General features: G+C 45.0%; 1 protein-coding gene across 1 annotated transcript in view; it reads left to right on the top strand.

The window, feature by feature from the left end:
* Nucleotides 1-27,976, top strand: part of ARHGEF1 (Rho guanine nucleotide exchange factor 1) — a 207,644-nt gene that overhangs the window by 62,178 nt on the left and 117,490 nt on the right. Inside the window, exons 3-4 of the mRNA XM_033962587.1 lie at nucleotides 25,779-25,876; nucleotides 26,164-26,256. Coding sequence (XP_033818478.1) covers nucleotides 25,850-25,876; nucleotides 26,164-26,256 — 120 coding nt within the window. The 5' untranslated portion in view covers nucleotides 25,779-25,849. The remainder of the gene's footprint in view (nucleotides 1-25,778; nucleotides 25,877-26,163; nucleotides 26,257-27,976) is intronic.

Below are 27,976 nucleotides of genomic sequence, written 5' to 3'. Positions count from 1 at the left end.
TAGGAGAAAACACCCGCCAGGGATTCAAGACAAAGTTGGATAAGTTCTGCTAAACTGGAATGTACACAGGTGAGGCTGGACTCATTTAGAGCACTGGTCTTTGACCTGTGGGCTGTCGCGTGAGTGGACTGCTGGGCACGATAGACCACTGGTCTGACCCAGCAGCGGCAAGTCTTATGTTAAAAAATGGCCTATCCAGTCTGCCTATCCGCAGCATCCACTATCTCCTTCCCTCCCTAAGAGATCTCATGTGCTTGTCCCATGCTTTCTTGAATTCAGCTAGTCTTTGTCTCCATCACCTCTAGTGGGAGACTATTCCAATCATGTACCACCCTTTTTGATGTCTCTTTTTTCAACCATCTGCAGTAGCAATGTATCACTTGTCTTGGCTTAGAATCTCTGATGTGGAGAACTCAGTTCAGAAATGCTTTTCTGATGTTTCATGTAAATGTGATAATTTGTTCAGAGGCAAGGTTGAAGAGATGGAAGACCTAATTAAAAAATATGCAGACATCATTACAACCTTATCTAAGCCACAGGTCTCCACATCTTCATCTTATAAAAGATATACAGCCCCCATCCAGATGCTCATATTATTATAATACTAAGCATTAACACTTAGTATTATAGTAATACTAGTCTTTAAGCCCGTTACATTAACGGGTGCTAGAATAGAGTGTCTGTCTGTCTGTGTTTCTTTATCTCTCTCTCCTTGGCTGCTGTCTGTGTCCTTCTGTCTCCCCCCCCCCCCGAGCAAAGCTGTCTGCCCCCAGCACACACCTCCCACCCAAAGCAGCCCCCTTTCCCTCTCCCTATCTCTCCATGGCCCCTTCTGTCTCCCCCAGCACACCCCTCCCCCAAAGCAGCCCCCTTTCCCGCTCCCTGTCTCTCCATGGCCCCTTCTGTCTGCTCCCAGAGCAAAACTGTCTGTCCCCAGCACACCTCCCCCCCAAAGCAGCCCCTTTTCCCTCTCCCTATCTCTCCATGGCCCCTTCTGTCTCCCCCTAGCATACCCCTCCCCCAAAGCAGCCCCCTTTCCTTCTCCCTGTCTCTCCATGGGCCCTTCTGGCTTCCCCCCAGAGTAAAACTGTCTGTCCCCAGCACACCTCCCCCCCAAAGAAGCCCCCTTTCCCTATCTCTTCATGGCCCCTTTCCCTCTCCCTCTGGCCCCCTGAATTAATCCCCCTGCTTACCTGGCCTGCTCCTCTTCAAAGCAGGCCGTGATCGTGGTGGCCGGCCCCAGCGAACTTCGCAGGCCGCTCCCCATCCCGGAAGCACGCTCCCCCCCGACGCGATCCCGTGCGTCAGAGGGAACGTGCCATCGAGGCCGGAAAGCGGCCCGAGAGGCCCGCCAAAGCCGGCCACGATCGCAGGCTGGCCAGAAGAGGAGGATCAGCGGCAGTGACAGCAGCGGTGAGCGAGGGCGGGAGGTATGGTTCCAGCTTGGTGAGGTGAGGGCGGGAGGTCTGCTGAGCTTCCTTCGGGTTGGTGAGGGCGGGAGGAGGGGCATGGCCAGAGTGATCATTGGCCGGGTTCTAAAATGGAACACGGCCACGGATCACACACCACAGCCGCAGTAATCACGCTTTTTTAAAAGCGCATGCTCCACTAACCTTTTATTATATAGAATAAGCCCACTCTTGCATCTTCTAGGCTTACTAATCAATGCCCTAATGCAAAGTAACAAAAGGCTCAAAAATCCCAGGCTCAGCCTTCCTTTTGACTCTTTCCTAGAGAGCATTGCCAGGATTGCCTTATCGCTACTATGCAACCTTCCCATTGGGGGCAGGTTATTGCTTTTTCACCACAGATCAGTGGATACTTGTACCAAAAATGGTTTCAAGGGTGATGATGCTGAGGAACCAAAAGAAATTTCAGTACATCTTTCAGGATCACTGAGCCAAGAAGACAAAGGCCCAGATTCACTAAAGTCAGCGATCATAGGTTTAGCAACGATTGCTGCTAACTGACCCAATTCATAAAATGGCCCACCATGTGTTTTTCCCCTAGATCGCCCATTTTCCAATCCGGCCATGCAATTAAGTAAAACCACATGCAAAATAGCCAAGCGATTGATTCACTTACATTGCTTGGCTATTTTGCATCGGGTTTTATGATACTAAAACCCAACTGCTGTAGACTTGTCAGTAACTGTGTTGCCTCTCAAGAAAAAAGGGGGAATAATGGATGTTTTAACTATACTCCTTTCCTATCATTTTATTGTAAATCACTGCTATGAAATTATTTCATATTTCAAAACATGACATGCAGTTTTTAACCTTTAACCCATTCTCATTTTATACCTTACCTGAGTATCTAGATTCAAATAGGAGGTTGATATATCATATATAACAGGTTCAGTTCATAGGACCTCCTATAACTTATATGTTATTCCAAGTCCGCATCCTGTATGATGACCAGAATATAATCATTTATATCACAGCCTCCTTCCCATCCCTTAAATAAATATGATTACTTGTAAATACAGTCAAACCTCAGTTTGCGAGTAACGTGGTTTGCGAGTGTTTTGCAAGATGAGCAAAACACTCCCGCAAATCATACCTCGCAAAACGAGCGCCATCCCGATAAACGAGCTCTCAGCTCCCGAATTAAGCCGTCCCGATACTGTGTGAGTCACGTGTAAGCAGACGTTGTGCGTGCTTACACGGGATGGCGGATGGCTTAATTCGGGAGCTGAGAGATGGCAGAGGCATCGCCCTGAAGCGGGTGTGCAGCTGTACGGGGACCCTGAAAGAAAGAAGTCACCATGCTGAAGGGGCTGCGGCACCCAGGCATCATCCAGGCAGGTACCCACCCCCGGGCCCCCATAGTTGTGGAACGAATCATCTGAGTTTCTTTTATTCCCTATGGGGAAATTTGTTTTGCTATACGAGTGCTTTGGACTACGAGCATGCTCCTGGAACGAATTATGCTCGTAAACCAAGGTACTACTTTAAAAGTTCTTCAATAATGTAACTCTATGAGTCTATGTTATTGTGTGTAAATGAGGACTGCAACACTTATCTTAAATGGCTTAATTTGCCAAGTCCAATGCTGGTATCTGCTAGAATGCCTGACGCTCAAGTTTCCTCAGAGTGTTTCAGTCTATAAAGACCTTCATCGGGGGAGAACATAAAATTGCTATGAAAAACTAAAAAGATTTTTAAATATACATAAATATCAATGTATCACACCCTCTTTAACTAACACACAACATAGAGTAAATTGTATCCTTACCTATATAGAACAAACCCTAACCTACAGTGACGTACAGTGAAAGATTAGAGAAACTGGGCCTTTTCTCCCTCGAACAGAGGAGATTGAGAGGGGACATGATCGAAACATTCAAGGTACTGAAGGGAATAGACTTAGTAGATAAGGGTAGGTTGTTCATCCTCTCCAAGGAAGGGAGAACGAGAGGGCACTCTCTAAAATTGAAAGAGGATAGATTCCGTACAAACGTAAGGAAGTTCTTCACCCAGAGAGTGGTGGAACACTGGAACGCTCTCCTGGAGGCTGTCATAGGGGGAAACACCCTCCAGGGATTCAAGACAAAGGTAGACAAGTTCATAATGAACAAGGAGGTACGCTGGTAGGACTAGTCTCTGATAGGGTGCCTGTCTTTGACCAGAGGGCCGCCGCGTGAGCGGGCTGATGGGCATGAAGGACCACTGGGGTGACCCAGCAGCGGCAATTCTTATGTTTTTATGTGCATGTACAATCTACTCTAAGTTCTTCGTCGCACATTTTCTAACTATCCGCCCTTGTGTGCATTTTCACTAACTATCCGCCTTCCGTGGTTTCCCACAGCCTCTTCATATACTCAAAACAGCTCTTGTATTGGGGAATCCTGTTTCAAATCACAAAAAGTGAATCTAGATACTCGGGTAAGGTATAAAATGAGAATGGGTTAAAGGTTAAAAATTGCATTTCATGTTTAGTCACGTTTTGAAATATGAAATATCACAGCAGTGATTTACAAAAAAATTACAGGAAAGGAGTATAGTTAAAACATCCATTATTCCCCATTTTTTCTTGAGATGTATACTGAGTTGGGGTGGGTGTATGTCTGAAGATCCAATTTCTTTGTATTTTTGAATGGTAACTGTTACCGACAGATTGCCGTTTTTGGGTTTTTTTTTATAAATCTATATTTTAAAACTTTCAACAAATGTAACATAAGATACAATCATTTTATACTTTAACATCACTTAATATACCATCAAAGTTTGACTCGCATCAAATATCCCTCCCCCCTTATACCCAAAAATTGTACTTGAGCATAATAAATCATAAAGTATTCCCTCCCCCCTCCCCACCCTGGACGTTTATGAACAAAGGGAAAAAATAATATTCATTCTGTACAATATTTTGTTAATGGCTCCCAAACATCCCTAAATTTCTTAAAATGCCCCTACTGTATTGCTATTACCCTTTCCATTTTGTTTTTAATGGCCCAGATATTTTGCATATATTACAAAATAAAATATCTGCTCAATTAAAAAAAAGAAAAACCCTCCTCAATGACCCATGACAAGGCCCCCCTTCCTTCCCCGAACCCCCAAAACCGGAATAGGCCCAGTTGCCTTAGGCCCCTCCTGTGGGCGGGGCCTTAGGCACATGGGCCCAACCCAGCCCATTCTGGGCCAACCAGAAAAGACCCAGTTGCCTTAGGCCCCTCCTATGGGCGGAGCCTTAGGTACATGAGCCCAACCCAGCCTATTCCTGATGGCCCAGGCACCTCAGGCCCCACCTGTGGGCGGGGCTTGAGTCACCTGGGCCAATCAGGCCCTAAGGCCCGCCATTCTGAGGATGGCGGGCCTACCAGACGGATGGGCTTGGGACCCATCCATCCATCCAACTTTCTTAAGGTACTGGGGGGGTGTCGGGGGTGTGTGCCGTGTAGGGGGTCCACAGGGTTCAGGGAGGCCGAATAGGGGTTCGGGGTGGGGGGCGATCGGGGGTGTGTGATGAGAGCAGGAGCGTCTAGGATCCATCCTGCCTGTTTCTTAGAGGAGGTGGGGATAAGGGGTATCACCAGTGCAGGAGGGCTTGGGCTCCCTCCTGCCCGACCCGATCGGGGGAGGAGGGGGGATCACAGCAGGAGAGATTGGCTATCTCTCCTGCCGTGATAGCGATCCCAAGTGCTGCGGTTGGCAGCACTTCGGGATTGTTATCGCTGCAGGGGAGATGAGCCATCTCTCCTGCCGTAATGGTTGCGGTGGAGGGTGGGCAGGTTGCCGGGGCCGCTGAGCTCATCACGGCAGCCGCAATCAGCACAGCAGCCCCTTTTTCGGCACTTATACCTGTTTTGACTTGGTCTAAGTCAAAACGTATAAGTGCCGAGTTGGCAACCTGTCAAATGTTTTGGTTATACCTGCTGTACCACTATGTCTAGGTCGGCCCACCTCCTGCCCTTTCCCCTCCTCTAAACACGCCTCTTTTCGCTCTATGCTTTTAGAGGCAAGGGAAAGGCCTAAGCTGGTTTTACATACGCCTAAAACCAGCTTTTGTTATGGGTACTTGGACGATCAGGCTTTTTGATCATCCAAGTACCCATTTAGGCCACTTTGTAGATGTTTTTAAAAAAAAATGTATTATGAGCCCCTTAGCGCATATGTTACCTGGACTCACCTTGGAAAAACTGAAGGCAGGAATTTTCGATGGTCCACAGATCAGATAACTTATAATTGACTTACATTTTATAGCATCAGAGATGAAATTTAATCATATGCCTGGTGTTCATTTGTTCTTGTTTATGAAAAACTTTCTTGGCAACAAGAAGGCAGACAATTACACACAGTAGAGGATATGCTGTTTCATTTCAACAGGCTTGAGTGTTAAGTCCATTCTGCACTGACACTTAGATCACAGTTTCTGCTCTGATCTCTTGTATATTTTATTAATATCTTATTAACCGAGTTGAGCGTTTTGTTGGGATAAATCAGTATATAAAATCAAAGATTAGATTAGATCGCTTTCCAGAGAACCTTGGTGATTTAAGTGAAGAGCAAGGTGAAAGATTTCACCAAGACATAAAAACAATGGAAGCCAAATACCTAGGAAGATGGGATGCACACATGATAACAGACTATTGTTGGAATCTTATTTGGGATTGTATTGGCAGATCCCACTCTCGGAAGCCTTGCAAAAGGAGTTTCTTGTGTGTCGAATGACTGGAAAGTTTGTATCATAAACTTGTGCTTTTGGTATGAAATAAGTAGATTTTCATGTTGAACGCTTTTCTTTTAATTTTTAATATGTTTCCTTCATGCTTAAAAAGATATTAATTTAAACACTACATTAAAATATCCTGATTTTAATAGGCGAGCAGCGTGAAGAGTGATTATATGGCACATGTTCTGTATCTCAAAAACTAGAACTGATAGGAGAAAACTGGTGCCATTTTTGGAATCAGCAGGTCAAATATACTTAGAAACAGGTTCAACATTTGAGATACCAGTATGAGTGTTGGCCAGTGTTACTTTCTAATCCCTTTCAATCCCTGTTGCCTGCCATACTGTATGCTGGCATAAAAACCATAGCCATATCAAATCACACAGCAATTATGCTAACACTACAGCTTTCACCAGCAGTACCCAGATGTCGGAGATGACATTTTAATCCTCAGTTGTTAGAAGATGCTGCTTTTAAGGAATATATTGAGCAACATGTGAAAGATTTCAATTCAGTAAGGCAGGTGATGTTTTACAATTTCCTTGTGGGGACAATCATGTATGCCAGTGGGGTAACCAAGCTAGAAGAACGCATATAGGACTTAATTCTGTAAATGGTGCCCAAATTTAGGTGCCTATTAAAAATTAGCACCAATGGCTATAATTAAATGCAGTTCAGAATAGCATGCCTAATTTGGGGACCTGAAACCTGGTATAAATTCTCACACCTAAATTAATCTACCAGTTAAATGACCTTATCCATCCAATATCAATTAGCAAAATGCTGGAGCTACCTACCACTTACACTATGATCTTGTGACCACTATCTCGGGTTCAGAAAATACACTGCACAACAATTTTTTGGTTAAGTCTTGATTCCTGAAAAGTTTTTGGTGATTATGACAGGTACCAACTTGGTATGCTCAAATATGGTTTTGGTTTTACTGCATCACGTAAGAACTATGAGAAATAGACATTTTTATGTTTACTGACAATAAAATATATAGTCAAGTTTACGTTTCGCACAAGCGACTAAATGAAACAGAATTAAAAGTGTTTTGCTCCCGAGTTTCTTTTATATTCAGTGTCTGGTGCATCACGTTGTAGCATCCAACAATAGTCGGCAAGCATTGACGGATTCCAATTGCCCTGGTATCGTTTCTCCATCGTAGCTATGTCTTGATGAAACCTTTCACCGTGCTCGTCACTCACAGCACCGAGATTTGCGGGGAAGAAGTCCAAGTGTGAATGGAGGAAATGAATCTTGAGTGACATATTGCACTTCATTCTCTTGTATGCTTTGAGAAGTTTGTCTACCAGCTGAATGTAGTTTGGGGCTCTGTAATTGCCCAGAAAATTGTCAACAACGTCTTTCAAGGCTTTCCAGCCAATTTTTTCCGGCCCAACTAACAGATCTTCAAATCGCTTGTCACTCATAACATGTCTGATCTGGGGGCCAACAAAAATACCCTCTTTGATCTTGGCATCAGTTATTCTTGGGAACATCTGTCTTAAATAACGAAAACCTTCCCCTTCCTTGTTCATTGCTTTCACAAAATTCTTCATGAGTCCCAGTTTAATGTGAAGAGGAGGCAAAAATATCTTTGTCGGGTCAACAAGCGATTCATGTGCTACATTTTTCTGTCCTGGAACTAACTTTTTACGGAGTGGCCAGTTCTTTCTAGAATAGTGCGACTCTCTGTCTCGGCTGTCCCATTCGCAGATGAAACAGCAGTACTTTGTATAGCCAAGCTGCAGTCCTAGTAACAGAGCAACGACTTTGAGGTCTCCACAGATATTCCAGTTATACCTGGTATACTGGACATACTTTAGTAACATTTCCATATTCTCATATGTTTCTTTCATATGTTCTGCATAGCCAACAGGTACTGAAGGATAAACGTTGCCATTGTGCAACAGAACAGCTTTCAGGCTTAACATTGACGAATCAATGAAAAGACGCCACTCTTCCGGGTTGTGATCACAACCAAAGACCGAGAACAATCCTTCAATGTCACAACAGAAACAGAGACTGTCGACTTGTGCAAAAAATTTGGTTATATCATGATGCCGGTCTCGAAACACAGAAATTTTCGTACCTGGTGATAGCAAACACCATTCCTGCAGTCTCGAACCTAGCAGCTCAGCTTTTGCTTTTGACAGACCCAAATCTCTGACCAAATCGTTCAATTCGGACTGTGTTATCAGATGTGGATCGCCTGATGAGGATGGTTCAAAATCCGGGTCAATGTCACTGTTAGAACCCTGCACTGCAGTTTCTTCATCTGGTTCGTCTAAGGTCCAATCCTCTGGTGGTTTCGGAACTGGAAGACTGTCATCATGTGGCATGGGTCTCATTGCTGAAGGCAGATTAGGATATTCAATTGACTTCTTGTTTTTGGCAGAGAAACCAGACACATTAGTCAAACAGAAATAACAGTCCGTCACATGGTCTTTCTGTTCTCGCCATATCATCGGAACAGCAAATGGCATCGTCTTTCGAGTACCTCTGAGCCAGGCTCTCAGACTAACAGCACATGTCGCACAGCAAATGTAAGGCGCCCATTGCTTGTCTTGATCACCTATTTTGCAGCCAAAATACAGATGATAGGCTTTCTTTACAAGGGCAGTCATCGAACGTCTCTGAGGCGTAAGTGTATATTCCCCACAGATATAGCAGAATGTGTCGCGGCTGTTATGACACCGACGAGACATATTGCCCGACACCAAAACGTCTATAGCATCAAGCTTACTTACTGTTATATTGCTACAGCTACTATACTACTATACTTTACTATACTGATACTATATACACACACGGACTATCTATATTAACCAAATGAGCAGGATCGGTGTATGGAAGCCACCATTATAGCATGGTGAGACAGCGCAAGCTCGTTCAGACCTGCCCAGACATGCCCAGGATGTCATCTTCCATAAAACAGCTTCCAACCTGGCTAGATTTTATGCATGGACATACCCAGGCGGCACAAACCGTTGTTGATAAGACACTTATGGGAGAAAAAATTGTTTGCATCCAAATATAAGAAAAAATCACGACAAAATTGAAGATTTCTCTGAAATGGTACGTGATGGGTAATTTTTGATGTAATATTCATGATCAGCACCCAAAATTCTATAAGAAACACCCAGCAGTGTTCAGGAAGCAAAAACTTTGTTGTGCAGTGATATTTACAAGCATTTCTAAACCAAGTCAGGGAGCCAACCCTGAAGTAACTGAAATGGTAATTGTAAAAGCACATTTCTAGACTGTCTAATGCAGGGGGTCCCCAAAGTCCCTCCTTGAGGGCCGAATCCATTCGGGTTTTCAGGATTTCCCCAATGAATATGCATGAGATCTATGTGCATGCACTGCTTTCAATGCATATTCATTGGGGAAATCCTGAAAACCCGACTGGATTTGGCCCTCAAGGAGGGACTTTGGGACCCCTGATCTAATGCAACTCCTGGGACATAACGATGAGACAATGATGACCTACTTGAACTTGTAACTATATATTTGTAACTATGACCTAACTGTATTAGTAACTATGACCTAACTGTATTAGTAACTGTACTGATCTACCTGTACTAGCAACTGTCTTGAATGTCCATGTCAAACTGTCCATTGTAACTTCCTGGGTAACTGATCCAACCTCTTGTAATGTAATCCAATCTTGAACTGAATAGGTAAAGGCGGAATAGAAAACCTAATTAACATAATATTCCCCCAAATTCTATAACTGTATGCAAATTCCAGGAACACCTTGATCCACTCATGCCCCACCTATGACCCCACCCCATTTTTGGATCCACACACATAATTTATGCATGGATCCTGGGCCTAAAGATATGCATGCAAATTTTAATTTTTGTTGTTACTGTCAAAGCAGTTTACATATTATTTATTATATACCTGAGCCAATGGCGGGTAAAGTGACTTGCGCAGAGTCACAAGGAGCTGCAGTGGGAATTGAACCCAGTTCCCCAGGTTTTCAGGCCATTGCACTAACCAATTATTGCTGCTAATTGGCTCATTTATCAATTAAATTGCATGCCAAATTTTGAGTGCCATATATAGAATTAAAATACAAGAGACTCTTGAGTCTAAAATGGGAATCCACTTCTTGCCTTTGATTGGTTCTATGGAACGTTGCTACTATTTGGGTTTCTGCCAGGTATTTTGACCTGGATTGGCAATTGTTGTAAATAGTAGACTGGGCTAGATGGACCATTGGTGTGACCCAGTATGGCTGTTCTTATGTCCTTAGCAGCACATTCAGACCAGAAGCCTTGCTACTCTTTTGGCACTCCCAGCAACTTCAATAGGACTATAACAGAGCTTTGAGCAGTCAGGCCAGCAATACAATATTCATATAAAAAGCTAGCTAAATATAACAAGTGCTTATCTCCTTGTCTAATATTTGAAAAATAGAAGTATAGATACATGATAAAAAGCCATAATAAGATCAGCTGGTAAATTGATTTTGAGAATTGCAACTAAAATATAACTTGCAATGCAGTTATTTCAGTGGCTGCGACTGGTCCATCGCATACATGGTGCCAAGATACCCCTCCAAGACTTGGAAGATGATACAGATATTTTCACAAGTAAAAATGTGTTGCCATCCTCTGGGTAGTGTTTGCATTATACAAGCTGTTCCACGTCAGAAGCACTAGACCTTGTATTGGCACAGAGAAAGTTTGAGAAAATGAGTGCATGGAGAAACTTGATGATAAGGCTTGAAACTGGCTCTGGTGCAAATCAATTAATCATTTCTTTTGGCATTCTTGACACAGTCATATTTTATGGTGCACAGATCAGTTTTGGTGCTTTCTAAAGTAGCAAAATTGTCTAATGCTTCATAGTAGAGAATGACACGGTGAAAAAATTGGTCCCCGTCACCGCCCCGTCCCCGTCTCACCATCCCCGTCACCGCCCCGTCCCCGTCTCACCATCCCCGTCACCGCCCCGTCCCCGTCTCACCATCCTCTTCACCGCCCCGTCACCGCCACTGCCACCCCATTCACCGCCCCGTCACCGCCACTGCAATCCCATTCACTTTTCTTTATTTACGTATAAAGGAAACATTCTTTAAAACTTTAAAACTTAGTTAAATATTTGTTAATAACTATACAAAAACAAAACACGCAGAGAAAAAATTAATTAATATAAATTCCCTGACTTCCCTGCACTGTCCCCCCTTGAAGGTCTGTCCCCATCCTGAAAGCCTGATGCCCCCCCCCCCGACGTCCGATACATCCCTCCCCCCGAAGGACCGCCGACTCCCCAACAATATCGGGCCAGGAGGGAGCCCAAATCCTCCTGGCCACGGCGACCCCCTAACCCCACCCCGCACTACATTACGGGCAGGAGGGATCCCAGGCCCTCCTGCCCTCGACGCAAACCCCCCTCCCCCCAACGACCGCCCCCCCCATCCGACCCGCGACCCCCCTGGCGACCCCCACGACCCCCCCACCCCCCTTCCCCGTACCTTTGGTAGTTGGCCGGACAGACGGGAGCCAAAACCGCCTGTCCGGCAGGCAGCCAACGAAGGAATGAGGCCGGATTGGCCCATCCATCCTAAAGCTCCGCCTACTGGTGGGGCCTAAGGCGCGTGGGCCAATCAGAATAGGCCCTGGAGCCTTAGGTCCCACCTGGGGGCGCGGCCTGAGGCACATGGTCGGGTTGGGCCCATGTGCCTCAGGCCGCGCTCCCAGGTGGGACCTAAGGCTCCAGGGCCTATTCTGATTGGCCCACGCGCCTTAGGCCCCACCAGTAGGCGGAGCTTTAGGATGGATGGGCCAATCCGGCCTCATTCCTTCGTTGGCTGCCTGCCGGACAGGCGGGTTTGGCTCCCGTCTGTCCGGCCAACTACCAAAGGTACGGGGAAGGGGGGTGGGGGGGTCGTGGGGGTCGCCAGGGGGATCGCGGGTCGGCTGGGGGGGCGGTCGGAGGTTCTTGGGGGGGGCGGTCGTTGGGGGGGGAGGGGGGTTTGCGTCGAGGGCAGGAGGGCCTGGGATCCCTCCTGCCCGTAATGTAGTGCGGGGTGGGGTTAGGGGGTCGCCGTGGCCAGGAGGGTTTGGGCTCCCTTCTGGCCCGATATTGTCGGGAAGTCGGCGGTCCTTCGGGGTGGGGGTGCGAGTGGTCCTGCCGGGGGGGGGATGTATTGGACGTCGGGGAGTCGGCCGGGCAAGAGGGCTTGGGCTCCCTCTTGCTCCGATCGCGGGTGCGGGTGGGAGCGCGGGCGAGCGGTCGTTCGGGGTGGGGGTGTGAGCGGTCCTGCTGGGGGGGTGAATCGGGCGTCGGGCGGTAAATAGCGGTTCCTAGAAGGGGGTACATTGGCCCGCGGGGACAAACCTGTTCACCGTTTCCGCGGTCGGTGAATGGCCTTGTCCCCGTCACCGCAGCGACTGCTAGTTTTCTTCCCCGTTTTCGGCGGTGACCCGCGGCTTAAATGCGGTGGCCGCGGGTAAACCGTCACCGTGTCATTCTGTACTTCATAGCTCAAATGTAAGCTGTTCTGGTGTTTTGAACTGAGCATTCACAAAAATTTATATTTGTAATTTTTAGCTTTTATATATGAAGTTTTTTCTATAATAGCTTTACTTTCTTTGAATTTTGATATTTAGTATTTTGACTTTTGAAATTCAATTGTTTTAAACAGTTTTTGTTCTCCCAATAATTCTCTGATTGGTTGACTCTGTAGTCTATAGCACAGTTCTTCAACCGCCGGTCCACAGAAAATTCCTGCCGGTCTGCGCAGGACCAGCGAGATCAACTTCTTCAATTTCCTGCCGGTCCGCGCAGGACCGGCAAGATCGAGGAGCTGTCCTTCGCGCAGGGTCGGAAAGATAATAGGGAGCCTCACACTGTGCTTTCTCTCCTCCCAGTAGCTCTCCTTACAAACGCAGCGATTGAAGAAGGAAGCCTTGGAGCTTTTGCTGAGTTGGGCCGCCTCTGATGATGCAACTTCCGTTTTCCTCAGAGACGGTGCGACCCAACAAAAGACCCGAGGCTGCCTTACTGAATCGCAGCGCTGGCAAGTAAGGAGAGTTGCTGGGAGGGGAGAAAGCTGCTGGGCATGGTGAAAAAAAAAGGGACAGCTGCTACTGGACCTGGATAGGGAGAAGGAGAGATGCTGCTGGGAGAGGAGGAGGGAAAAGAGTCTGGGAAGCTGCTGGGTAAGGGGAAAAAAGGGACAGCTGCTACTGGACCTGGAGAGGGAGAAGGAGAGATGCTGCTGGGAGAGGAGGAGGGAAAGGAGTCTTGGAAGCTGCTGGGCAAGGGGAAAAAGGGACAGCTGCTACTGGACCTGGATAGGGAGAAGGAGAGATGCTGCTGGAAGGGGAGGAGGGAAAGGAGTCTGGGAAGCTGCTGGGCATGGTGAAAAAAAAAGGGACAGCTGCTACTGGACCTGGAGAGGGAGAAGGAGAGATGCTGCTGGGAGGGGAGGAGGGAAAGGAGTCTGGGAAGCAGCTGGGCAAGGGGAAAAAGGGACAGCTGCTACTGGACCTGGAGGGAGGGAGAAGGAGAGATGCTGCTGGAAGGGGAGGTGGGAGAGGAAAGGGAATAGAGTTACTGCTTGACAGGGGGAGGAGGGAAGGGAGAAGAAAAAAGGAAGCTTGCAGGGAGATTAGAGGAGGGGAAGGGGAGAGACAGGAATGAGATGGGAAGGGGGTCAACAGAGAAATTGAGAGGGACAAAGATGCTAGATCTGGTGTAGGAGAGATAAAAATGAAGAGAGCAGTGAAGCTGGAGTGAATCGTGTAAAAAGGAGAGAGGGGCATAGGCTGGATGGAAAGGGGAGGGGGCATAGAAAGAAGACAAATACCATATGGAAGAGGGAGAGGTCAGACAGTAGATGGAAGGGGCAGATGCTGGATTGAAGAGACAGAGAGGGCAGACGCTGCAAGGAAGAGAGTGAAAAGAAGATGAAAGCAGAAACCAGAGACAACAAAAGGTAGAAACAAATAATTTTATTTCTATTTTGTGATTAGAATATATCAGATTTGAAATATATATCCTGCTAGAGCTGGTGTTAGACATAACTAGGGACTGCGAAGTCCAGGCAGTGGCTTAGGGCTCTCTCTGACCAGTGGGGCAATTGCCCTAGTTGCACTCCCCTAACCCTATTCCTGCTATGTGTGACTGCGGTATTCTGTTAGCATGATATTTCGGTTCATAGACAACCCCACGAAAGACAAAGGCGCGCGCCGACAACTGAGCACAAGACGGAGGTGCGCGCCAAAGAAAATTACAGTTTTTAGGGGCTCCGATGGGGTTTTTTTGGGGGGAGCCCCCCCAGTTTACTTAATAGAGACCGCGCCGGCGTTGAGGGGGATTTGGGCGGTTGTAACCCTCCACATTTTATTGTAAACTTAACTTTTTCCCTAAAAACAGGGAAAAAGTAAAGTTTTCAGAAAAATGTGGGGGGTTACAACCCCCCAACCCCCCCCAACCCCCCCACAACGCGGCACGATCTCTATTAAGTAAAGTGGGGGGTTCCCCCCCACCCCCCCCGCCTGAGCCCTAAAAACAGTAATTTTGTGCGGCGCGCACCTCCGCACTGCGTTCAATTGTCTGCGCACGCCTTTGTCCCGGCGCGCTTTTGACCTGACACCGATATTTCTGTGTAGCATTCTGCAATAATTTGGCTTATTCAGTTTTCTTGATAGTAGAGGGGATATATGTGAAGGAGAGGGGAGACAGGGGTTTTGTTGATCTTTGCTCTGTATTATTTGTATTTATAAAATGACAATTGTACAGAATATTGTTTCTTTTTATACTTTAATAAAATACATTCAATATAAAATCATAACTGAGGCTTGTGCGGATCAGATCAGATGGTTTGTGAGGACCGAGCTCGTGGAGACGGGGCGGAAACGGGGTTTTTTAATTTCAGTCCTAGTAGTTTGCCAGTCCACAAAATAATTTTTTTTCCCCCGCCGGTCCATAGGTGTAAAAAGGTTGAAGAACACTGGTCTACAGGATTACTAGCAAAAAGATGTAGAAGAAACTTAGTATGGTCTTTTCATTTAAATAAAGCATTACAGTTTAAGCATAGTATGTGGAAATTCCAAGCCTCATCAAGATGTCCTTCTAAACTTTTCAGTTTAAGTCCAGTGGCCCTTCAGATTATCTTACATATTTGGAAATCTAGTTTACACATAGAATATAATGTTTGGTGGAATATGATATCCCATGTTCAGCTACCACCATCACTTTATGCTTATAAGCAATGCAGTCAGAAGCAATCCTTTCCCAAAATGTAGGAACCACTGAATGATGGAAAATTCTCGTGTAAGTTTGTATTGCACCAGCTAGCAACTCTATTGTACATGCCATGTGTGTGTTGGTTTGTTTGTTGTTGAACATCCACAATAAAAAATTGAACTAAAATATGGTAGTGGAAGAGACCCCAAAGAAATGTCATGCTGTTCTTGTCTTATTCTCCCCATGCCCTGTTTTTGTGCCCCAGGGTTCTGTGGTTTACCCCTCTTCCGTCCCCAGGTGAGGCTGTGATGCAGTGCGTGTCTTGAAGTTATTTTATTTCTCACTAAACACAGAGTTCCTTGATATGATTAATAAGGCAGGCCTCTGTTTCCTGCCCAATCTGCTGTTGAGATCAGTGCAGTGGGGCTTGGCAGAACAAGACTGTGGTTTCAAAGAGGAGAGGAAACAGCTCCCCCACTGAGAAGACTGTGGCTTCAAAGAAGAGAGGAAACAGCTCCCACACTGAGCAAACTTGCCATGACTCTGTTGCACATCATTGAGCCCAAGGCTCCTACACTGCACTAATCTGTCTTAGCTCCGCTAAGCAACGTGATGCTCAACAGCTTATACACAGCATTAACAAGCCACAGCTCTGTTACACAGTATGACCCTCACAGCTTCTACATGACTTTAACAAGCCACAGCTCTCACTTCATTGAGGCACGGCTTCACAAGTAGTAGTTTACTTTAAGGGGTAAATTGGAGACATGTATGTTTGATCATCTGTGCCTTAGGTGAAATCTATTCATGCCAAGATAAAGAGGGAGGTCAGAGGTTAAAGCATTACATTCTGTATTTACAATGATCAGAATCATTTTGTACTCATGTTAATTCAAGATCAGTATCAACCTCTGGAGTTCGTGTTATTTTTTTTTTTTCATTTTTGGAGACCTCATCCAAGTGCAGGGTGAATTGACTTGCTCAGGGTCACCAGAAAAGGTGGACTGAAGGCAGGAGAGATCATGTCCGCTTCCATTTTGCCTGTGAATGAGATGGAGAAGCATTTTGAGGGCTTGTTGTTTTGCTGGGGTGTGGTGTTAGAATCCCACCCAATTCCCTGCCTCCTTCTGTAAACATTGAAATCTATATATGATTGTTCACTACTCCAAGCTCAACACAGCACCTGTATTCATCAGTTCCTATCATTACATGCCAGGTTAATAGGGCCTTTTGTGAGTCTATATTATATCCACTGCATTTTCCTTCACTCATAAAATTCCTCACATACTTGGAACATATTTACCCTAAGTGTACAAGACCCCTCTCTCTAACTCTGTATATACTTCTGTGGTGTATATGTACCTATGTGCATGCTTCTGTGTTTATATATCCCTATTTATTTATTTCAAAAATTTCTAGACCGCCTATCCCTAAGCAGTTAACAATAAAAACATTCACAATAGTTCAAGACAGTATACATAAAAACATTTTCAATTACAGTACATATAAATGACAGATTCTTAGTTAGAGGTAGCAGAGGGCTGCACATGAACACTCGGAGAAGGTATGTGTAGATTATATTATACAATAGTACATATATGATGTCTCCTAATTCAATCTGTTGCCAACAAATAGAAATCTATGTAGTACAAAGGCAAGCAATACAGTTTTCATAAATTCATTATTCTTATTATGCTTTTTTATGTCTTCAGTTATTGCCCACCACCAGCCTGTCCATTCATGGCCGAGGTCTTTCATGGCATCAGACTTATTTTGTTGCTGATTTTTGAAAATATTTGAAAACATTCTATTTCTATTAAAGTGCTATTTATAATAATCTTGCATAAAAACTTTCTTCAATTGTACTTAGCAAGTCAGGAAGCCACGGATCATAACACTGAAGGGGGGATCTCTTCTTGATAAAGCCAATTGGCGAAACATGTTGGAGTACATAGGTCCTCACCCGACACTACTAGAGAAAAGACATAAAGCAGAAAAAAGCTGGGGGCCATTGATTGCATATTCTAATGATTAGACACCTTGGACACCTTTTTATTACATAGGACTATATTTAATGTGGGGATGGGGAGGTATGTTATGTGATTTAATGGGTTTATTCCTGATGAATGGGATGGGTGGGGGAGGGGTCTTTTTTATATGCATTTGACAATAATTATTAGAATGTCAAGTGATTTGTACGAATTATCTGATTGAATATTGTACACTTGTTGCAAGAGTTAAAACTGAATAAAGAATTTTTTTTAAAAACCCAATTGAAGAAAGTTGTGATGCAAGATTATTATAAATAGCACATAGCACTTTATTAGAAATAGAATGTTTTCAAAAATCAAAAGCAACAAAATAAGTCTGATGAGGATGAACTTGCCATGAAAGACCTCAGCCATGAATGGACAGGCTGGTGGTGGGCAATAACTGAAGACTTATTTTAAAAAAAGCATAATAATAATAATGATTAAATTATATACACATACACTCAAGCATGCATGTGCAGCTATTTGCTACCTCCAGCTGAGACTCTCATTTACACCTATGCCAGGAATGTCTGAGTAATCTTTCTGAGAGCATGTTGTGAAGGCTGGGGAACTGAGCAATGTCTCTCTCCCCATTTCATCACAGTACTTTAATCCAGTCCTAGTTTTGTAAACACCTCATCCCATTGCAAACTGCACAGGAATGGGATTTGAATAAGAGAATTGAACTCCCAAATTAATTTGAATTTATCCTAATTGGGTTTTTATTTGTTTAGTAGGATTGATGTTTTGATGAGATAGAGTAGAGAGTACCATTGGGTGTTTAAGGAAAGGGGAGGGGATGTAGACAGTATTATATGTGTTTGTTATATTATTGTATTTGATGCATCATTATTGTATTTAGCATTTGTGTCTTTTACTGTATTTGTGTCTTTTACTGTATGTGTTTGCATCAATAAAAATTATTTAAACCTAAAATCACTCACCTTTTCAAATACAAGTTGAAGGTGAGTTGCATTCAGGTACAGAGCCCGAGGCCTTACAATGTCATCGCGATGTCTATTAAGTAAAGTGGGGGGGTTCCCCCACACATCCTCCGTCGGAGCCCTAAAAACAGTAATTTTGAGCGGCGCACGCCTCCGCGCTGCACTCAATTGTCTGGGCGCGCCTTTGTCCCGGCGCGCTTTTGACCTGATATCGTGTTTCTGTCATACACAGGACTCCTTGTACCTTTGGCAGTGTCTCAGATCAGCAGAGTTCCTCTCTTGCAAGTACAGGGATATGACTGCAGCACAACAAAGTCTTTATCTTCTTTTTGGAGCTGTTTAAAAAAGTCATTAGTTAGTCAAATGTTATGCTCGTGGCTTATCAGACTTTGTCATTGGTTTCTGTGTGCAATCTGTTAAGGTACATGACTGTATTTTTTTTTCCATATTCTTCCAAGTGTTATTTTGTGTGCCTATATGTGTTTTGCTCATTGTACTGTATACTGTAAGAGCTTGGACACTATAGGACCTACTTGGCTGATGAAACTGGGCTGTGTTCTTCTCTATATACCTCACCTGGTGAACCCTAGGCTGTATTGCTTATCAGTTATGTGTTGTGATATGATGAGCGCTACTAAAGAAATTTCTAGTGCAGTGTGTCTAGTGGTCCTGAACACTAAGATCTTGTATCTGAACTAGCAAGTTGTTTGGGGACAACTGTCAACAATATTTTCCAACTCCACCTCCTTCCCAGGGAGCTTCTCCTGGCCCCTCAGTTTGTTTTCTGCAAGCAAGTTGATCAGAAGTGTTTATCTACCTTACGGTTTTATTATTTTGGGATATTTTTTCTCAGTGTTCTTGTGAGGCTTAGTGCCTGGAGGTTCCCACTTGGTGGGACCTCTTCCTGGGAAAAGAGATAGACTCACACAGCGGAAGTCTGCTACTAGCAGGATTAGCCTTTGGGGACACCTAGCTAGCCAGCCTGCTTTTATATTTTTTGAGCTCGGGGGCTATCTCCTACATAGCTGCTCACATCCCTGATTTAGAGTCAAACAATTTTTATTGATGCATACAATATCAAAAACAACATAAGAGTATCACATTATGTATCACATTATGTATAATACAACATAAGAGTATCACATTATGTATAATGATATAAAAGAAGAAGCAAAGGAGAGGTGATGTTAAAGGATCCAAAGGACCACAAAGTGGACTTGCGTCTCAAGAATCAATTTGAAGCTTTGGCCCTAGGAATTAAAGTGGCAGCTGTGACTTCCTTTGTGGCATGTGCTTGTCACACTTTCCTGTCTCGGGCCTCAGACTCGATAGATGGTGAAGATTCCCAAATGCTCCTTTCTGGGGTGAATTATATTACGGATGCTCAGATTATCTTATCAGAATTATGAGCAAGGTCTCGGCCTATGCTATCTCTGTCCAATGGATGCTCTGGATCAGACAGTGGGTAGGAAATAATACCTCGAAGCTGTGCTAAGCAGGCTTCTCTTTCAGGGGCAGATGCTCTATGGCAAGGGCCTAGATGACCTGATGGCCAGTGTGATGGACCGTTACCCCAAATCTTTACCAAACAGCAGACCCCAGACAGTTCAGAGTTCGAGATGAGGCAATTTTCAAGGCTCCCGAAGATTTTGTATGTTATCAAGAGGCCAGATGATGCAAAGGCCCTTTCTTAGATCACATCAGAGATTCTGTCAGGGGCAGGAGAAAGTAAGCATTAGACTCTTGCCCCTCACCAGCCACTAAAAAAGCACAGTAATGTCAGGCCAGGGGCTGATCTTCCTCAGATAGGGGACAGCCGGTCAGCCTTTTGGTTGGTTTAGTCTCAGATTGGCGCAGACCGCTGGATTCTATACGTAATATGGGAGGGTTACAAAATAGAGTTCTGTGCTTCCCTGCCAGACCATTGTGTAACATCTCTGGCCAGCCGGAGAGAGCCCTCAAGGTTCGGGCTATGGTAAAAAAGCAACTGGCTCTTCGGGTCATAGAATTGGTCCCGGTTGTAGACTTGGCTCGGGTAGATACTCCATATACTTCATCATGACAAAGAAAGGCTCATCCTACTGCAGATTGTTTCTAGACCTCTGGTCGGTCATTGTGGTTCTGAAAATACAGCTCTTCTGCATGGAGACCGTTCGGCCAGTCATAGCAGCAGTGAATTTCTTGCCTCCTTCGATCTGACAGAGGCCTATCTTTACATTTCCATTTTCCTGGCCCACAGGATGTACTTGGCAATTTCATGTGCTGGAGCAACATTTTCAGTTCTCTATGTTCCTCTTCGGCCTGACCACAGCACCTCACACATTTACCAAGGTGATGATGGTGGTAGCAGCGCACCTCCACAAGGCTGGGATTCAGGTGCACCCATATTTGGATGATTGGCTTATCAGAGCTCCATCCAAGAAGGAAAGCGAGTTGGCATTTTTGAGAGTGGTGCAACTCTTTCAAAGCTTTGTCTGGATAGTCATCTTCAAGAAGAGTCAGCTGGAACCAACTCTGTGCCTGTAGTACCTGGGAGTCTTGTTCAACATCGCTTTGGACCAAGTGTTTCTTCCAGAGCCATGCAGAAGCCATGCTATCTCCAGAAGCAAGTTTCAGAGCTGCTCCAGAGACCGGCTCCCACAGCTTGGCATTATCTGCAGATCTGAGGTCAATGGTGACGACCACTGAGGTGGTTCCTAGGGCCCAGAGCACACATGAGACCTCTCCAAGACTCTTTCTCTCTCTCTCTCTCTCTCTCTCTCTCTCTCTGGTCCACTCAGTTGGACTTGCTGCAATAGCCAGCAGTGAAGGCCAGCCTGTGGTGATGACTGAGGCCAGTTGCCCTTTCCAGGGGCATGCCTCTTTGCATCTCCTCCTGGGAGATTCTAATGACCGATGCCAGCCTTTACAGCTTGCTTATGTGTGTGTGTGTGTGTGTGTGGGGGGGGGGGGGGTTGTCACTGCAATGGACACCCACTCCAGGGGCATTGTACTCTGGCTCAGCAGAAGTGGTCCATACATCTTCTGGAGCTCAGCCATTCATCTAGTGTTTCAGCCACTAGAAAAGTCTCTGGAGAGCAAGGCAGTCAGTCTTCTCAAACAATGCGGTGAACACCAAGGCGCCTCATTTTTACAGCTGAAGACCCAAGCTCAGAAGCTTGGTAAGCCTAGTGGTGCTTGATTGACCTCACAGACCATGGTATGTGGTCTTAGTTTATCTCTGGAGGGATAAAGGCTTCAGACTTCATCTCTGGAGGGATAAAGGCCTCAGACTTCTGGTCCAAGTGTATCTTCTCACTCAGAGACCAGTCCTTATCAAGAATCAGGAACACCTTGGGCTTATGCAATGGCTCTTGAGTGGGCGGCCCTGACAAGCAAGGGTTATTCGGACATGGTTGTTACCATGTTGCTCAGAGCAAAGAAGCTATCCATGATGTCAGCCTATGCTAAGACCTGGAAGTTCTTTCAGCGCTGGTATGTGACGAAGGATGTAGGGCCCTGTCGTGGACTTTTTGCAGGAGGGACTTCAGAAAGGGCTCTCAGTAGGTTTCTGAAAGTGCAGGTAGTAGGTTTTTCATGTTTCCAAGCTCAGGAAGAAGCTCCCTGTTCTCTAACCCAGATGTTGCCCAGTTTACTAAAGGGGCTCTGCGGTTGTGCTCTCCAGTGCATTCCCTTTTCCCTTCCTGGAACCTCAACATTGTGTTGCAAGGTCTCAGAACTGCTTCGTATGAGCCCTTATGGGAAGCTTTCCTTTTGGATCTTATTGTCAAGACAGTGTTCCTGGTGGTGATTACATTGTCGAGACAGGTTTCTGAGTTACAAGCTCTTTCCTGTAGGGAGCCGTTCCTTAGGATCACAGAAGCAGGGCTCTCCTTATGCATGGTTTTGTCCTTTTTACACAAAGTAGTCTCATCCTTCCACATCAATCAGGAAGTCTATTTGCCCGCTTTCCACCCTACAGAGTTATGGATGTCTAGCGTGTGCCAGTGAGTTTTACCTTTCTGATCACCTTTTTGTTCTGACCGGTCATGCTAAAAAAGGGAGGTCAGTGTCTAGGGCCTTGATTTCAAGATGGATCAAAATGGCCATTTCCTCTACATATGTGGGCTGTGGTAAACAGCCATCGATCACGTTGAAAGCAAACTCCACTAGAGGAGTTGCTGCCTCTTGGGCAGAGACTAGGGCTGTCTCGCCTGAGGAGATTTGTAGAGCAGCTATATGAAAAGCATATCTTTTTTCAGGTTCTATAGGGTGGATGTAGCAGCCAGGAAAGATACCACTTTCAGGTCCTCCATTCTGAAGACATCTGCAGCAGTCCCTCCCTAGACTCTGGGGACTGCTTTGGTATGTCCCTAGCATTCAGGACCACTAGACACATTGCACTAGAAAGAAAGATTAGGTTCTTAGCTTGGAACCACGGGGTGGAAGGGGATGTCTACTGATGGATTAAACACTGGTTGGAGGGCAGGAAACAGAGGGTTGGAGTAAAGGGCCAATACTCAGACTGGCAAAGGGTCACGAGCGGAGTTCCGCAGGGGTTGGTACTGGGACCGCTCTTGTTCAATATATTTATAAATGACCTGGAGACGGGGACAAATTGTGAGGTTATAAAATTTGCAGATGACACCAAACTCTGCAGCAGGGTTAGAACCGCGGAAGACTGTGAGGACCTCCAAAGGGACCTAACTAAACTGGAAAAATGGGCAAAAAGTGGCAAATAAGCTGTAACGTAGAGAAATGCAAGGTCATGCATGTGGGGAAAAAGAACCCGATGTTCAGCTACAAAATGGGGGGTCATTGCTAGGGATAAGTAACTTTGAAAGAGACCTAGGTGTGTTGGTGGATACAACATTGAAAGCATTGGCACAATGTGCGACAGCCTCAAAGCAAACAGAATGTTGGGTATCATCAAAAAGGGTATCACGACCAGGACGAAGGAAGTCGTCATGCCGCTGTATCGTGCAATGGTGTGCCCCCATCTGGAGTACTGTGTCCAGTACTGGTCATTGTACCTCAAGAAAGACATGGCAATACTTGAGGGAGTCCAGAGAAGAGCAACTAAATTGGTAAGAGGTATGGAAAACCTTTCATACATTGACAGGTTAGAAAAGCTGGGGCTCTTCTCCCTGGAAAAGCAGAGACTTAGAGGAGACATGATAGAAACCTTCAAAATCCTGAAAGGCATAGAGAAGGTAGACAGGGACAGATTCTTCAAACTGAAGGGAGCCACAAATACAAGGGGGCACTCGGAGAAATTGAAAGGAGACAGGTTTAGAACAAATGCTAGGAAGTTCTTCTTTACTCAGAGGGTGGTGGACACATGGAACGCGCTCCCAGAGGATGTAGTAGGGCAGGGCACGCTACAGGGGTTTAAAGAAGGTTTGGATAAATACCTACAGGATAAGGAGATTGAGGGGTACAGATAGACATAGAGATAGGTACAGGAAAGGCAGGGACACTTAGCATGTCATGGACCTGATGGACCGCCGCGGGTGCGGGCTGCTGGGCGTGATGGACCTCTGGTCTGACCCGGCGGAGGCAACTCTTATGTTCTTATATAGATCTCTCTAGTGGTCCTGAAGCCTTGCCTTGTGTATGGGCATTGCCCACCTTCTGCCTTAAGATCATTCTAGATTTGAAGAATTTTCTGTTTGAGGAGCTGGAGAGGATTAAAAAAAAAAGAAAGAAAGATGATGCTTAGGTAAATCCTCATCATGTGAGTGGTTACGAGCTCTATACATAGTTAGTGCTGGTTGCACAAGCTGGGATGTTAATAATGTTATTTCCTGTGTTTGTTATAGAGTAGTGTTGGGGATTTTTCCCTGTTTTCCTCCTTTTTGTTATATCTTTTATTACAGCGCTACTTGATTGCTTTTGTACAAAACCGAGGAGGTAGGAGCAGCTCCCTTGGAAGGAGGTGTAGTTGGAAAACATGATTGACATCAAGCAACTTGCTAGTTCTGCAAGCAACTTGCTAGTTCAGAATCAAGACCCTAGCATTCAGGATCATTAGGCACATGTACAAGAAAAATTACCAAGATAAGAACCTAATCTTTCTGTACTATTGTAAAGGTGAACTTCATACTGTAATGTGGCAGGCACTAAACCACATAAATAATGGCCACTATGTGGAACATAGTGGTGGCCTGAGATATCCTAGGGGCCATTATAAAATCTAGTCCCTATCACAGAATTACGAGATGAGGATAACTATGGTGAAGTATCTCTCTAGTCTATGCTCACTCTGACTTATCCTAACATTTTCCCCTTCTACTTACTCTTCCCCCCACCAGCACTTTCTTTCTCCAAGTACTCTGACTCTTACCCTCCTCTTATCAATCAAATCTCTGGGGAAGCTTTCATTCATATTATCTGTAGGAGAAAATTGCAGACAGAGAGGGGGAAGAGAGGAAGTGGGTTGGAGTACAGCCTTTAAAGGCTCTGGCCCCGATGCTCAAAAGCTTTCCATGCCAGTAAGGCTCGCTAAAGCAGTCTTACTGACATGGAAACACAGCTGATGATTCACGAAAGGGTTCTCCATGAGAACCCTATGTGAATGCATTACAAAGAGCTCATTACTATTGTAATGAGCTCTCCTTGTGAGAAATTTTCTGGCAGTTCTGGAACTGCCGGTAGGTGTTGTATGAATGCACAACAGCTGCACCCCTCTTAAAAAAAAACAACAAACCCACCAAAAAACTAGTCTGCATCTACCTGCCCTTTTCCTTCCCTCTGCCCAGCTGATGGCAGCTCTGGAGCTGCCATCAGCTGAGAGCTGGCAGAGAGGAGAACACAGCTTTGTTCCTCCTGCCCTCTGTTAAACCAAAGAAGCTGAGGAGGAGTTTCCACTGAACGAGTCATGTCTTTTTCCTCTGTTTCTCTTTCCCTATGGCTTTTCTTTATCCCTCTATCATTTATCCTCTGCTCCCTTCCCCCAGCAGATTCAAAGTATGGTACTTAAGTGCTATGCAGCTACTGGAAGCAATATGCCTTCTGCAGCTTTTCCATGTGTCGGCTGCCCTCTGCATATTTTCAGCTGCTGTACCTACAAAGCAATGAATTCCCAAGCTTTGCACTCCCCTTGTAGTAGATCCAGAACCCTGGGGCTGGATCTTTCTGTGCACTATGTGCTTGCTTTTGTCCTACAGCAAAGATGACTGAACTCCCAGCTCCTGTAAAGCACTATGGAAGTTTGTTTTTGTTGATCAACTAGTACTTCAAATCCCAGAGTGCAATGTGGCAGAAGTTGTCAAACTGGTGCTTACTTCAGTAAACATGCTGTCATGCAGTCTTGTGTGTCCTGATCACAGAATGAAAGCAGCGGCCTTCAGCAGTATTCACAAAGGGGATTCTTGGGGAAGGTTTTTATGAATTGAGGCAGATTACTGACTATGACTATTGTTGGCAGGTTTGAGGTGTCTATCTGTCCTGTGACTGATCTTCAGGTGAAGGTACAGTTTACGCTTCTGGAGTGGGAGGATGGACTCTGAGGACACTTATAATGGCGTAAGTGACCTGTTTTGCCTGATGTTCCTTGCCCCATGAAGGGTTCAACCTCTAAAGAAACTTCCCCTTCAGTCTTCTATCTTCATGGGGAAGAGTATAAGGAGATACAAATGAAAATCTAAACTGTTGTTAAATAGATAAATTTAACTCTAAAATGCATATTTCTTAGGTTGCACATGGCCTGTGAATTGGTTTAGCATCCTATCCTAGTCTTGTAAGGATCTGCCTCTGCATATAGCCCTTACTGAAGCACTAATATTTAGTTTTGTTTCTCTCATTCTTCACAGAGCCTCGTGTTTGGGGGCCATGTGAAGGGAACAGGGTCAGCCATGGATATCATTGGGGCTGAAGACGAAGACTTTGAGAATGATATAGACCCAGTAAGACATTCGCTATTTATAGGGAAAGGATCACAGGGGTGAAAATATATTTTAGTAAACTTTGGGGCTGGTCAAAAATTAAAAGTTTGAGAGATATTCATTCAACTTTTTTTTTTTTACTTTTATATTTCTGTTTTGCTTTTGCTTTTAATTTTTATCTGTATTTTGTTAAAATGTGTTTTGGCTATATTTTTATTTATTTATTTATTCAATTTTCTATACCGTTCTCCCAGCAGAGCTCAGAATGGTTTACCTGAGTTTATTCAGGTACTCAAGCATTTTTCCCTGTCTGTCCCAGTGGACTCACAATCTATCTAATGTACCTGGGGCAATGGGGGGATTAAGTGACTTGCTCAGGGTCACAATCCCAGGGTGCTGAGGCTGTAGCTTTAACCATTGTGCCACACTCTTGCTTTTCTGAATTTCATGTTCATGCTTGATACAGCTTCTCAGGCTCTCCTCCCTAGCTTCTGGAAAGAAGAGCAAAATATTATTGGCACCCTGTCTCCAGAGGCCTGGGAAAAAGTTAAAGAACTATTTTAAAAGGGATTTCTTAAGTACAAAGGTGTTTACCCGTGGGAAAAACCCACTTTGAAAATTTCCATCCTCCTTTGTGGAGAAAAGTTGCAGAGCCTGAGATGGACTGACTAATTGTTCTGCAAGATATGGAGCGCTTTGGTGTCATGGCATGGGTCTTGAGTGCTCAACTTTGAACTGGAAGGGCTAGTCAGATATGCAGCCTTTTGAGGGCCAAGAAGCCTGCCAAGGCATGGGATATCTTCCAACATTTGTGCCACAAGGGACAGCTGGACCCTGCCACGGCTTCACTGTCAGCTGTTCTGTCCTTTCTTCAAGAATGTTTGGATATGGGGCGGGTGATTTCCTCACTGAAAGTTCAAATAGAGTTTCCTATTTCTTGTCCCAAGTTACCAGATGTTCTCCTTTTTCACACCTGGATGTTGTCAGATTCTTTTTTTTTTTTCCCCAAAACTGTTTATTGAAATGACAAAATACAAACAAACAAAGCATTTGATATAGCATTTGCAATATACAGAGCACAAAACAATGAACCACCAAAACAGGCGGGGACCTTCAGAGTCCGAGTTGGGTTCTTATACCTGGACTCGACCAAATCCCATCCTACAGAAAAAGCCTCTCCATCCCTCCCACCCACCCATCCCACCCTTAACCCACTGGCAACACGGGTACCACTGGCTTCTGCAATCGGTTGATTACTTGGCTTTTAATCAGAGGGGGTAAAGTATCCAAATAAGACGCCTAATGGACAAGAAAATCTTACTAGAATGTCTAGAAAATCAAGTTGACAGGGATTCCCAGACCTTAAGAAGGTAGAATTTATTGCGCCAATTCCAAATGGTGGGTGGGGAGTCCTGAAGCCAATGATTTAGAATACATTTCTTAAATATAGCCCTTACGAATAAGTAAAGAATCACTCGCAGAGAGCCCACCTAGATAACCCTTAGCCAAAAAGAAGATCCCCTCAACCTGCGAAGGAAGAGTATAACCCACCAGGGTCTGCAAATAACGGACTTCCAGCCAAAAGACAGCACTAACTGCACAAGACCAAAGACCATGTGCTAGAGAATTATCAACCCAGTGGCATTTCAAATACGTAGAGGTAGAGGCACACCCAAAGTGAAAGGCCTGCTTCTGGGAAATATAACCTCGATGAAGGACCCGAAATTGACATTCCTGGAGC

This window comes from Geotrypetes seraphini, chromosome 11 (assembly GCF_902459505.1).
Source record: "Geotrypetes seraphini chromosome 11, aGeoSer1.1, whole genome shotgun sequence".
NCBI classification, from domain to species: domain Eukaryota; kingdom Metazoa; phylum Chordata; class Amphibia; order Gymnophiona; family Dermophiidae; genus Geotrypetes; species Geotrypetes seraphini.
Note: the sequence above shows the minus strand (reverse complement) of the source record. Positions and strands in the feature narration are given on the sequence as shown.